Source organism: Notothenia rossii, assembly GCF_949606895.1.
Source record: "Notothenia rossii genome assembly, chromosome: 9".
NCBI lineage: Eukaryota > Metazoa > Chordata > Actinopteri > Perciformes > Nototheniidae > Notothenia > Notothenia rossii.
This window is the reverse complement of record NC_136907.1, coordinates 56291663-56304730: the sequence shown is the minus strand read 5'-3', so window position 1 is coordinate 56304730 and position 13068 is coordinate 56291663. Positions and strand designations below refer to the sequence as shown.

At 39.7% G+C, this 13068-nt stretch overlaps 1 protein-coding gene across 1 annotated transcript; it reads left to right on the top strand.

The window, feature by feature from the left end:
* The first annotated feature begins 4396 nt into the window (after positions 1-4396).
* LOC307017618 (kidney mitochondrial carrier protein 1-like) lies at positions 4397-11496 on the top strand. Its single transcript, XM_079647254.1, has 9 exons — positions 4397-4621; positions 4722-4866; positions 5252-5346; positions 5564-5649; positions 6952-7047; positions 7164-7288; positions 8110-8233; positions 9837-9917; positions 10393-11496. Exons 1-9 carry the CDS (start codon positions 4558-4560, stop codon positions 10432-10434), a joined length of 858 nt encoding a protein of 285 aa, XP_079503380.1. The 5' UTR covers positions 4397-4557; the 3' UTR covers positions 10435-11496.
* Positions 11497-13068: the final 1572 nt, after the last annotated feature.

Sequence of the window (13068 nt, the reverse complement as noted above, 5' to 3'; positions counted from 1 at the left end):
ATAGAATATGAACTTGTCTTTTTTGCATTATTTTAGGTCTAAAACCCTGCATCCATGTTATTGAACCAGTTCTAATTTTTGGCAAATATATTATGTAAATTATGAATGGAATTTGCTATAATTGCTGTCAGTAGACATGGAATAACAAGAAATGTTAACTTCACTTGAAATAGTAAAAATAGTGAAACTGAACATTATGCAGCGGTATCTTAATTCTTCCAGAGCTGTCAGTGTCTTGGTTAGTTACAATCACAAGAGATTATTATGGTGTGGTTCTGACCTCTAGTGGCAAAGAGATAGAATGACAAGAAAGGAGTCCGCAGGCAAAGAGGCCATGAAGGTTTCCCATTTCTCACATTTCCGACTCCTCGACTCCTCCACCGAAGAGTCGAGGGGACATGCAGCCTGCGTGATTGGCCTGTAGGGAGGGGCGGCTCTGGGCCCTCCGGTAGTGACCCGGAAATGGATTTCAGCGTGCCATGTTGAAGGACATCTAATTTCTTTAAATGCACATCGAGGACAAAGGATCGAGCATCGAGGAGGCTCTCTGGAGGAGCTATAACCGAGGATACACTAATGTATCCTCCGCGGATGTATTTCCGGCAACAGTGATGTTTAAAAGAGTCGTGACGCACGGGCGGACTTATCTCAGACAATGACAGCTCTGCAAACTGCTGGATGTTATTTTATTAACTGCTTTAATCACAACGCGATGTTTACAGTGAGAACAGCTGCTGAGGTCCGTGCAGAAAGCAGAGCAGTGTATATAATATATATCACTCAGTATAACAGGCCTACATTACTCTCTGTATTTGTATGCTTTAGTTTGGTAGATATCTACAAACAAAGAGTCGATATTGGGATATATCCAGTCTCTGATAGTGTTACGTTATTATGAGAGTGCTCTCATACTTGTTTGATTCTGAAATTGTATATGTATATATATATATATATATATATATATATGTGTGTGTGTGTGTGTGTGTGTGTGTGTGTGTGTGTGTGTGTGTGTTTGTATATGTTCGCATCTGTAGCCTGTTATTGTCTCATTATATATACCACACTATGAATGAATTCAAAGTAAATATATAAGTCGTCATGAACACAGTTCTGTCCATCAGACAGAGTGATGCTGTGCCTCCTGTCACCATTAATGGACGTCTCTTTAAAATGACCGCTCGCATCTCCTGTGGGCGGGACTACGACACGAGGATAGGAGTCGAGGAGAGGAATCGAGGAGGAAAAATTAGAGAAATGGGAAACCTTCCATGTGTTTCTAATAAAAACATAAAATAAATAACATGGGTTGCTGATAATCAGTGACTAACAGTGTGTGCATAAAAACATTATTGTTTATGTAAAAGGTTTTGCAAAGTATCATTGCTAATATTGTTTTACTTCGAATGAATCCTTCATATTTTCTTTGTTAATATTGGGTATACTTTGGGCTAATTGATTTACTGCATTGTTATTACTATTTGAAACATTTGGTTTTGCCTTCTTTTAGTAAATATTTGAATTAAACAGAAAAATATACAGTAAAGATGTACATATATTCAAAATAACAATTTGATGAAAAAAAAAACAGCCATATAAATCAGTTACAACCCCCAGAAACAAATTTTAAACCAAAACTAAACCACTATATAAACATATTGCATGTATTGATAATTGTCTGCATGAGCAAACTTTAACATATTGGCAAAAACGACACATTGACATGAACACTGTTGGTCATATATGATGTTAATGTAATTAACTATTGGCACATGGTACTGTCATTAAGACACAATGACGTATTGATTCAATGATAGATAAGGCGTAATGGACTGGAGAAATAAGGGAAGACTGCCTTGTGACTAAACAAGTGAGTGTAGTGACTGTTGGAGAAATGTAAAGTAATTAATTGACAACAGTTTATTTTCAAAGGACACATTCAAAAAGCCTGCTTATGGAATACATTCCTCTTCTCCTTTAGTGTTATGAGTGGGAATACTAGTCAACAGTGATTCATTAGTCACTCATAGTGACCTCCAGGAAGATCAAATGGTTGAACATTTACAGCCTGAGACAAAGGGTGTCAAGGGTCAGTGGCCTTGCACTATTGCCTATTTTGGAGAAGCAGAATATGGTATGGCCGTGACACACATATGATTTTTATTATTATTATTATTATCAATGACCTCGTTCCAACATATCTTATATTTAATCACTGATAAAATATCCAGGAGGCTGAGATTCTTGAAGATTATCTTAAAACAAGTTGGAACAAAAGGCAACAATTCACATTTGAGTAATTTATATTTTTGTGTTTATGCTCTTTACACATAACTATCAGCAACACATTATGTATTAATATCATTGATTCAGTTTTATTTGGATTCCTTTTTTTTGTTTTAATGTCAATTTTTTTTACTAAATTAAGTCTTTACTGCTTATTATGAACCATTGTTACACTTTTGCAAATAAAAAGCCAGTGGTTCTCTGAATATATATATATATATCATTTGTTTATTCTTATCTTTTAATGATTTAAATCATTCACAATAAATCTTAATAAATCTTACTGGTTGGTTTCTGATATTAATTTGTACATGTTTTATTCTTACCCGATAGTTTTCACTCACATGTGTGTGTGTATTATTTGTGTGACTTATGTTTAATTTATTGTAATAATTGGCAATTGTTCTAGTACAGGATATAACTCTTCTGCACCAGACTCTCAGGCTACTACAACAAACATACAATACAGCGAAAATAACACAGCTGAATACATTTTTAAATGGGCCCTATTTAGCCTTTTCCCTCTCCTGTAGTGTGTTATAGGTTTTTGTGCATAAATGGTTTTCAAAGGTTAAACTCCCAAAGCTCTCTCCAGAGGGAGTTTCTCTCTTCTGTAGCTTACACGTTGTGCAGCACATTGATCTTCGACCTGGAATAAAATATGATGAATACATATCGTTTTTAAAGCTTGCTGGCTTGAAAACAAAGTGTTCTATTTCATCTGTGGGATCAGCTGTCACATTAGAAGAGCAAAGAGTTCTTGAAAAGGTTATATGTTTATGCAGTGATATTCGATATAGCTTACAGTACACTGTATGACCTGGGTATTTTTGTAGACTCATCTTTATAAGACCAAGCTTGTCGTTGAATTATAGAGCTTAAGGGTGAAAACGGGCACAGGCTCTTACTATGCCTTCACTCCAGCAAACCATCTTTAACGTAGGTAAAATGTATTAAACAAAGCTGGATTGGACTTGTCCCGCTGAATATGTCATGTACATGTTTTGTTTTTAGTAAAGGGAAAGAGATTCAAAATCTGAGGTTTATACATTGACCGGAAAACCAATATTTGATTAGTCTTAGGTAATTACTGGGGGGAAAAAGCAAAATAAAGGAGTGTTATGAAAATAGCACAAAGCAAATACATGTTCGTGATAAAGTAAAATGTTATGATTGAGTTATGTGTGTGTACATTTGGTGAATATGGGAATGAACAAAAGTGTTTACAAGTCATTAAATCTGGCCACTGCTCTTTAAATGTAAATGTAATCATTCAGGCTTACAAGCAAGCTAGAAAATATAGAGCTACATTGCTAGTGTGGTTCTCTTAATGCAAGACACATCTTTGCTGAACTATTTTTCATCTATTTCTGCTAGCCGATGAATTAACCACTTCTTACATGTGAGCGTTCAAAGGACACATTCCTATTTAAATTTCAAACTCAATGCCATACGTTGTTGGTCTTTTTGCAATCGTAAACATTATAATATAGATAACCTTATTATTTACGAATAACTTCAATCCCAGTAATGATAGAGAATGTCAAGCTATAACATATAGATACTAGGCTTTAATCCCATATTTAGTTGCCTTTTTCTTCATGCTAATGTCGTTTTTTACAAAGCCAAATAAATCACGGAGGATTTTCAAAATATATACCAAACAATTTTGCTTTCGAATTACTTGTGACAAGGTGTAGGCTATAGCTTTAATATCCTCAATCAAGCATGATGGAATTTTAACTAAAAAACAGAGAAGTCGTTCTTTCAAGTAAAAGATGCAACAGGACATTTCAAAATCCATCAATTGAATTCAATGTCATTTTAACTGGGGTTAGTGGAATATATAGCAACTAGGAAATAGATGTAGGCCTACACATAGTTACAGGTTCTTCATTTATCTAGGAAAACCCAATTGTCGCATTTCCAAAGTGTAATTTGTCTAACAATATAATACTATGTTTTTTACTTGGGATATTTGCAATCAAAAGTCAAAGAGCAACATTGGTTTTGATGTGGCTCGTTTCTTGTCTGGTCTAGTTGCTTAGCAACAGACAGTGGGCGGGGATCATTAAGACGGTGGGCGTGGCTTATATCAAGACCGGCGAGACAGGCAGCAGATCAGAAGGGAGGGAGCACGAAGGGGAGGCACTGAAACACCGGTAGGGATTGTAAACGCAGCTGCACCTCCGAGGCATTGGCTGCAGACTTAAAACATTTATCCCCACGATCGCCGGGTGGTTTCCTCTGTGATTCGGTACAGGGCAGGAGGAAATGTCTAACGGCAGCTGGAAGCCCTTTGTGTTCGGCGGGCTGGCTTCTGTGACGGCGGAATGCGGTGAGTGGCGAGCGGAGAGGAGGCCGAATGGCGCGGCTCACTTTTAATTATGTAACCCTCTGGTGTAATTTACAGAAGTATGACATGTTTTGTGTTGCAGGGACCTTCCCAATCGACCTAGCGAAGACACGTCTTCAAGTCCAAGGCCAAGTAGGCAGCAAATACCGAGAGATCCGGTACAGAGGCATGCTCCATGCGATAGTGAGGATAGCAAGAGAGGAGGGGCCCCGGGCTCTGTATTCAGGGTCAGTATGCTGGATGCATGCTTTGTTGTATGTCTATAGTACTATCCCAGTTGTACTCACTACATACAACTGGAGATACTCTTTGTTTACAGTCGTAGTCTGTGCAGCATACCTTCTAAATGGTCACACTTCCTCATTTTTGTGCACTTCCTCTTCTTTTTGCAACAGCTTTAATCCCACCTACATTAACTCAACCCAAAGAAGGGGGGTTATATCTGTGTCACAGCTTTATATGTATTCCTTATATGCTGACACTCTTGTGTTTTTTTCTTCCTATATGCTGTTTAATGTCTTTTTCTGGGTTTTGTACCACAGTATTATGCCTGTAAAGCCTTCTGAGTTATTGTGAGCTAGGATATTAAAAACCTTGATTTAACTTTTACAGACTAGCTCCTGCTATGCTGCGCCAGGCCTCCTATGGGACTATAAAAATTGGCACATATCAGAGTTTAAAGCGGCTGCTGGTTGACAGACCGGAGGGTAAGTCCCACTTTCTCCTTTTTACACATAAATAAACACTTCTGCAAAAATGTTGACAGGCGGGTTACCTGCCCCCGTCGACATATGCATATGGCCTATTTAAGTTTGTCTCTTTTTTCATAATTAGGCTTCCGTTTTTGCTACTTTAAAACACTATTTGCATGGTCTGAAAAGTGTTTGTTCACACAGTCTGCCTCCCACTCTTCTCCTCTTTCAGATGAGACATTGCTGACTAATGTGGTGTGTGGGGTTCTCGCTGGAGTCGTCTCCTCCACCATCGCTAACCCCACTGATGTGCTAAAGGTAGCTATTTGCACAAATCAACTGCAAGATTCTGTTTTATCTCCTTGTCGTTGTGAGTCTTTCTCCAAAAGCAGTAGAGCAGGTATGGTAATCTCCTAAAGATGCCTCAAGGCTTGTGGTAAATCTTCTAACTAAAAACCGAGCTTCTTGGTGTGAAGCTATACAAACAGCTTTGATACCCTGTGCAGCCTTGAGCATGACTGTGATACAGTTATTATGGGTGTGAAATGTAATGTAATGAAACTTTTAGAATTTCACAATTCAATCAAAATAGTCTACAAACAATCACTGACACAGTCCATTGGGGTGCTTATTTCAGGTTCTACTTTAGTTTGCATTGTGCTAATAAGGACTGTGTGACAGATTATTGAGTAGTGTGAGTTGGATAATGGAGTTTTATATTTGAAAAAGTTATACTTACTGATAACACGCAAAGGCAAATTAAAGACAAAAGTTACGTTTATGTATGCTAAACTTGCACAACAACATAACAATGATCTTAATATTTGTTATATTATACGGGACTTTTATAATAGCTAGTTCAAGTTATACAGAAAATTAATAATGCTACATAAATACAACTTTTTTCTGTAATCTTTGTAACAAATTTCAAATTTCAGGTCAATCAGCAAAATTGCGGATCTTTAGATTGTTTTTGTTTCTTTAAACAAAATAAATGTACACCCCATCCCTAACATCAGTAATGTTTTAATAAAAATAAACTCCTTGTGGTCTGACGGTAGCATGCCGATTATGTTAAAGGGCATCATAGCACTACCAAGAGCCAACTTGTGGATTATTTATAGACTGAAGCCTCCGGGGCTTAACATAGTGTTCTGTAAACGATATGAGTGTGCACATGCTTATCTGTACTCGTAGTGTTTCGACCGGCCCTCACCATGCCCCGTTAGGCATAATGTCCAGTGCAGATTGCTTGTTTTTTAGAGGGTTAACGGTCTAATGGAAGTGCCTTCAGGTCTGGCACATTGCGTTTCCATCATGGTGTTTTTTTGGCTGCGACCACCAAGTCATTATGCAGCAAGACACACAGACAAACCGAAGCTGGTCTGCAAACACACGTCACAAAAAAAACTTGATCAGGGAGAATTCCTGGAAATAAGCAGAAAGACAATACTTTAGGACATTGGGCTTGGCAGAAATCCCTGCTTAACCTTTTGCCTTTTCATTTCCCAGATTCAAACACCCCTGTATTTGGCGTGGTTGGCCTTCAGCATTCCACTCTGGTTGTGTACTTTCATTGTCTCTAGCAAGTTTATTGACCCAACCTCTCTTATCTTCCAGATCCGCATGCAGGCGCAGGGCCGCCTGATCCAGGGAAGCATGATGGGCAACTTCCTCAACATCTACCAGCAGGAGGGAACGAAAGGACTGTGGAAGGTACAGAGAGTCTGAATTGCTCAATTTGCAATTCTAAACGGGCTCGGTTTCCACGGGTTACAGGTAGCACTGCTCTTTAGCACTCGAGTCACTCCCTCTCTCTCTCTCTGCTTCAGGGCGTCTCTCTAACGGCTCAACGAGCGGCCATCGTGGTTGGAGTGGAGCTCCCGGTCTATGACATCACCAAAAAGCATCTGATCCTGTCGGGGCACATGGGGGACAACGTGTACACACACTTTGTGTAAGTTTGCCTCTGGAGTTTCTCCTGCCTCTAATTTTTATCACTCTGAGGCCAAGACACTTTTCAATATCTTGAAGTGGAAAACACACCCCTGTTTGTGTCTTTGTACTTGCAACTAAGCAGCAAAACATTCTGTTTGTTTTTGCAAGTTTCTCAATGCTCAATTCTGGGTTTCCTCAGGTCTTTTAAAAAGTCTTAAATTGAATTGTCTTGAGATATAAAAAGAGAAAGGTTTTAATGGTCTTACTGTAGGGTTAATTGCAAATGTTTAATGTCAGAATCTTATTTGTGTGCTTGGCATAGGAAATAACTACAATGAAAATAGAGGTTTTCCGCCTGGTCAGAATCTACCTGAACATATCCATAAGGGCTTTTTTCTTCCTATTGACTGTAATGCTGTCCCACAATGTAGTTAAATTAAGTTGTATTAATGCTTCACTTTGCCGCAATGTTGAATGATTGTTTTTGAATACATGACTAAGGCCAGTTGATTCCTGTTTCTATGAAGACATTACAAATGGGAACATTAGAACACTTTGAACTCACCCATGAAGCAGCACATGTGTTGTACCTTGTACTACCGGCCATCTCTTAATGCAGTTTGCTAATGGGCGATGCTTCAATTCTACTTGTTTATTATTAATCTTTATTATTAAATCAGTGATTAAATTAACTTTAATTTCTCATCTTTGCAGCATTTCATTTTTGTTACATTAGTGGCTGCAGCACACACATCGCAGCAATGGCTAAATATTAAAATAAAGGACTACATTAAAAAGTCTAAAGATGCTAATTAGAACCTGTGTCTTGTGGTCCCACAGCTCCAGCTTTACGTGCGGCTTGGCGGGAGCTCTGGCCTCCAACCCAGTGGACGTAGTTCGGACACGCATAATGAACCAGAGAGGAGTGTTTCTGTACCAGGGGACACTGGCGTGTATACTGCAGGTCAGTCACCACATTCAGATTAGAGGACATTTGAAAGGAACACTTTACAAATGACATCAGTTTTTTCCTTATGGGCAATACTTTTTAGCTCATTGCATAATGCCTCCTGTGGCTCTGAAAGAGGCTTTAAAGACTGAGATAATACCTCCTGTTCTAAAAAAAACTAGTTAAATTCTGCCCCTACAGTCTTAACACTGGGTTGACTCATTTCAGGAGTGAGGTCTCAATACAACAATATTTTGTTAACTGAATGCCAAAATATTCAGAGCTCACTCACAATTACCTCTAAAGTTACCAAATGATTGTTTATTAGGAAGCAATGTAGAAGGCTATTTATTATTTTAAAAAAAATGTGTAAAGGTACCAGGGCGCGTCTATCATTTTCCAACCCAGTTGACATTTAACCACGACCACTTCCACATCAACGTAGCTCTGTGAAACTACGTCATGGCTGTATAAAGAGAATTTGCGATCCCCATGTTAACAGCTCTGAAATAATATGACATCTACTCTAGCTTGGGAAAAAACTCTCTGTTATCAGACCACAAAGAATGACCTGACTACCTCTCCCCACGGTCCCTCTCTCTCACTTCCTGCTGCTTAACTTCAACTTCACTTCACAGCTACCTCTGATAGCTGCTGTAGCAACTCCCACTGCAGTCAGTACAAGTGAGAGCCATGCTGAAAAACGTTACAGCGGTTTTGGGCAAATGGAATATTTCTAATCGTCTGACAGTGTTGGAAAGTAACAAAGTACATATACCCAAATACTGTACTCAAGTAAAAAACGTGACAAAAACAATTAGGCATATTGTTCTTAAATAATCCATGGTGAATTAATATTAGAAGAGGAATCAACATTAACGCAGTTATGCACAACTGTGATCTTCTTTCATATTGAAAACGCCCTATTTTCATCAATCTATAAGGTGACTATGGCGTTCATATTTCATGTGATGCAAATCACTACAAAGGCTGGTTATGACCTAGAGACAACATTAACTCCCCATAACTTGCTCAACTGACTTAAACCATTTAGATTAAAGAAACTCTTGCTGTTACAGGCATGTAATAACAGCAAGACTAGCTAACTAACCACAAACACCAGCTTTGTTCAAGGACTCCAGCCTTCTTTGTAGCTCAGAGCCGTACTGAATGCAGACAGGGAATAGATAGTTGGTGTTTCTTTTCTGGCTTTTAAAAAGTTAGTTTGGCCTTTTGGGGACGCTCGCTGGTCTTTGCATTAATGGGCAAAGACTGTCTTTAAAGTCATCTACATTACTTCCATCTGTGAATGACCATGTAGAAGTTTTCCTTTTTTAAAACAGCCAGCATAAAACTTATTAGATTCTTTGACATCAACTAGATTCTTAGAAACACTGTCCTGTTGCTATGAAGAAGTGCCTTTGAGTGTTTGTTTGAGTTTTGCATTCTGAATGAATATTTTATAATGTAGTCATTAAGAATATCTAGATCAGCCCTTAATGTCACCGATTTCAAGGTCCCAGTTAAAAGAAAAAGCCCGGAGAGGACATTGGAGTGATCATCAGAGGATAATGAGATGAAATGGGTTTTTAAACTGTTTGTTTTTCCCTTATTTCAGACGTGGCGCTCCGAGGGCTTCTTGGCCCTGTACAAGGGCTTCTTTCCCAACTGGCTCCGCCTGGGACCGTGGAACATCATTGTATCCTTTAACCATCTCATTAGTGCACCACTCTGTTTACATTTAGCCTCTATGATGCAATATCTGTAAAGCTGAGGAAATCAGAGCGGGGAATTTGATAATTCTGTTACGCATATGGTAAAGTATGGCATTAAAAGCCATGCGCCAGTGTAAGAATGCAAGCTAACTCTTTTAAGTAACTTTTTAAGCCTTGGTACCCCACTGCCCGAGGTTAGAGAGGACTCAGGGGGGGGCTTAATGGTGGGGTAGGAGAAAAATGAGTGGGGAGGGAACTCTATGAAAGTCTTTCAGCGAAGGCCAAAGAGTTACATGAGGGAAGAGAAGTCGTCATCGTGCTCCAACCAGGCCTGAAAAATGTAATGAGATTATTGACCTGTTCCAGCTGAGCAGTCTGAGGTAACAAGGAGCGGTAACAAGGCAGGCTTCCAACACATGGCAACAAAAAAATCACTTTTCTCCTTCACTCTCTATCCAGTTCTTCCTCTCTTATGAACAGCTGAAGAAGATCGACGTGTGACCGGCGAAACGAGGCGGTCAATAAGAGACGAGGATGTGCTCACGCTCAGACACGAGCTGAGAGGACCAAAATCGGAGAAGGCTTGGATTGGGATGGATCCTTTATGGACCTGCTGAAAGGGGTGGTGATGTAGACCCCATATGAGAGAGGCGGTTTGAGATTTTGTCTGATTCCTGTTTGGGCTACATGTCTCCTGAAGCCTGCAGCAAGTGTGGAAGACACTCGTGTTTTAGCTCATCCACACGCTACATTAAGCTTAACCGTGCATTTACATTTGAAAACGGCCACTTAAATCTTGTGTACGAAACTGCTTTAAACTATGTCTCGAATACCACAAGGGTTTTCTACACTTTAAAAGTGGTCTTCAAATTGAGTGCCTTAGTTTGCGATTCAAGCCGTCTTAAGACGCATTAAGACCAAGAATGTCGGTTAGAGATGACCATCGCAGCGAGCGATCATTCCCTTGTTTGCTTAAGGACAAATGTTTGTGTGCAAGAGTCAACAATCTTGACTAGGATGTGTTGCGTTTTTTTTCTTTCTACATTTTTTATTTATAGGTCGGGTGTGTGGACAGGTGGAATTATGTATTACTCCAAGAGTTTCCCTGGAGTATTTAAAGAGTTAAGAGCTAAGAATATATACCCCAATGTACTGTTACATAACAGTCATATAAACACCCAGTGGGACACACACACACATCACATGCCCATATGTGGCGAGACTAGTGGTCCCCTGATGGCAGCGAGTGCAGACAGTAAATATACCCGGGGGCGATGGGGCTTCCCTCTGAAGCCTACACCGCATTAGGTTTAGACCACTGATTAAGATTAGGGCAACCAAATTGTGACTTTTTATTACTTGAAGGCACTGAAACGAATGATGTTTTATCTCCAGGAGTATTTTCAAATACTGTATTTGCACGCTTTATACTTTTCATCCTAAAGAATGAATATGCTTCCCGCTCTCGTGTTTGTGTGAGCTGCCATCGCTGCCAAAGTGTATGCTTGATGTGGGGTGTAAAAGCTTCCTGTATATTTTAAATAAAAGAAGGGGGGAAAATCAGCCTGTCTGTGTCCTGCTTTGTTTTCACCAAAGTGTGGCGCTGTGGAGCTTCCCACCACAACACGACCCAGTTGAAAAACCTAAATGCTGTTTTTTATGAGTTTAAAAAAAAAAATTCAAAACCTCCACTTTGAGGCCAAAAATCTAGCACAGTTGTGTTGTTTCTGAGGGATTGCCTGGTTCCTTTCAAACACACATGTTCACGCAGAGTCCCACAAACAATGACTTCAATTATTCAGGGAAATCTTGAGATGTAATTGTTCTTTTATATTCCTGTTGGTAAATTCCCAGTTTTCCTTCATCAGAGCTGTTTTGAGGAGATGATGGGAGCTCGGGGGAGACAAACAGCAGTGTGTGTGTGTGTGTTGTTCTTTTATTTAGGGAGCATCATCATGGGACTTATTACTTGGTTGACAACTGTTATTGTATCAGTCTTATCTAAGCTACCATGAGCTGCACTGCCATGTTATTGTTGGTTTGACAAGCATGGTTGTGCTGAATAACTCGAATCTCAACAATGCCACAGAGCGTATGCAGTAAATTATAGACCTGAAGGGCACTTTCCCCAAACCGGCTGACGTCTATGTCAACTCAAGTCACAGAAACATCCCTCACTGCCCATAAGGCAGGTTGAAAGAGAGAATAATGTGTGCTGTTGGTGCCAATGTTCCATAAGTTGGCATTATAGGCCGCTGCCTGGCATCCCGTGTCTGGCACAGCCCTCTACAAGCTGGACAAGTACGGCCACAGGGGATTCCACCAGTCACAGACATGCTGCATTATGGGTATTCTTTGCTGCCTGACCCAAGGGTGCAGGAGGCCGGCTCTATTGTGTTCCAGGGATCAGAGTGACCCACTGTGTCAGAGGGATAAGGCTCCAAACACTCTGCCCCTTTCTCTTTCCCTTTTTTGTTCTTTCTCAGATGAAAACGCAGCTCGCTGAGACACACGAGTGAATAAATGGACGGATAAAAGCATGAGCGGATGGAAATGCAGACGAGGAGATAAATGTATCGGCGTCTGTTGATCCATTTGGAACAAGGAGCGTGCTGACAAAGAATAAGAATCGCAGGCCTATTGCTATTTATTTGTACTCAATATTGCATTTGAGATATGGGCTGAAATATAACAGAGTTTCTGAAAGATGCTTAGAAAATGCCTGCGTGCAATTGAGTAAAATCAATGATTTTCCCTCCTGAAAACACATTGTTTACAGGCCACAGATTCTGCATAACATAAAAAGAAATCTGCTCAGGAAGCTGTCTGAAACATCTTTCTCCCGGAGAAAAAAGGGCAGCCTCCTGCAATTTGAAATTGTGCCTGGAGTGAATGTTGTGATAAATTGTACAGCAACGTCTGGTCTGAGAACAACAACCTGACAAAGTGAGGATGTCAAACCAGGGGAGGCAATAGATCCTGTGGAAAATGTCAAATGATGCTTTAGGAACTCTTTTGCATGAAAAACACAAGATGTCATGTTATAGTTAATCTCAGAGAAAGTCAAATATCAATGTAAGTCCCTGCATGGATAATGTAAAGTAATCAAGAAGAAGCACACACATTAAACAAACA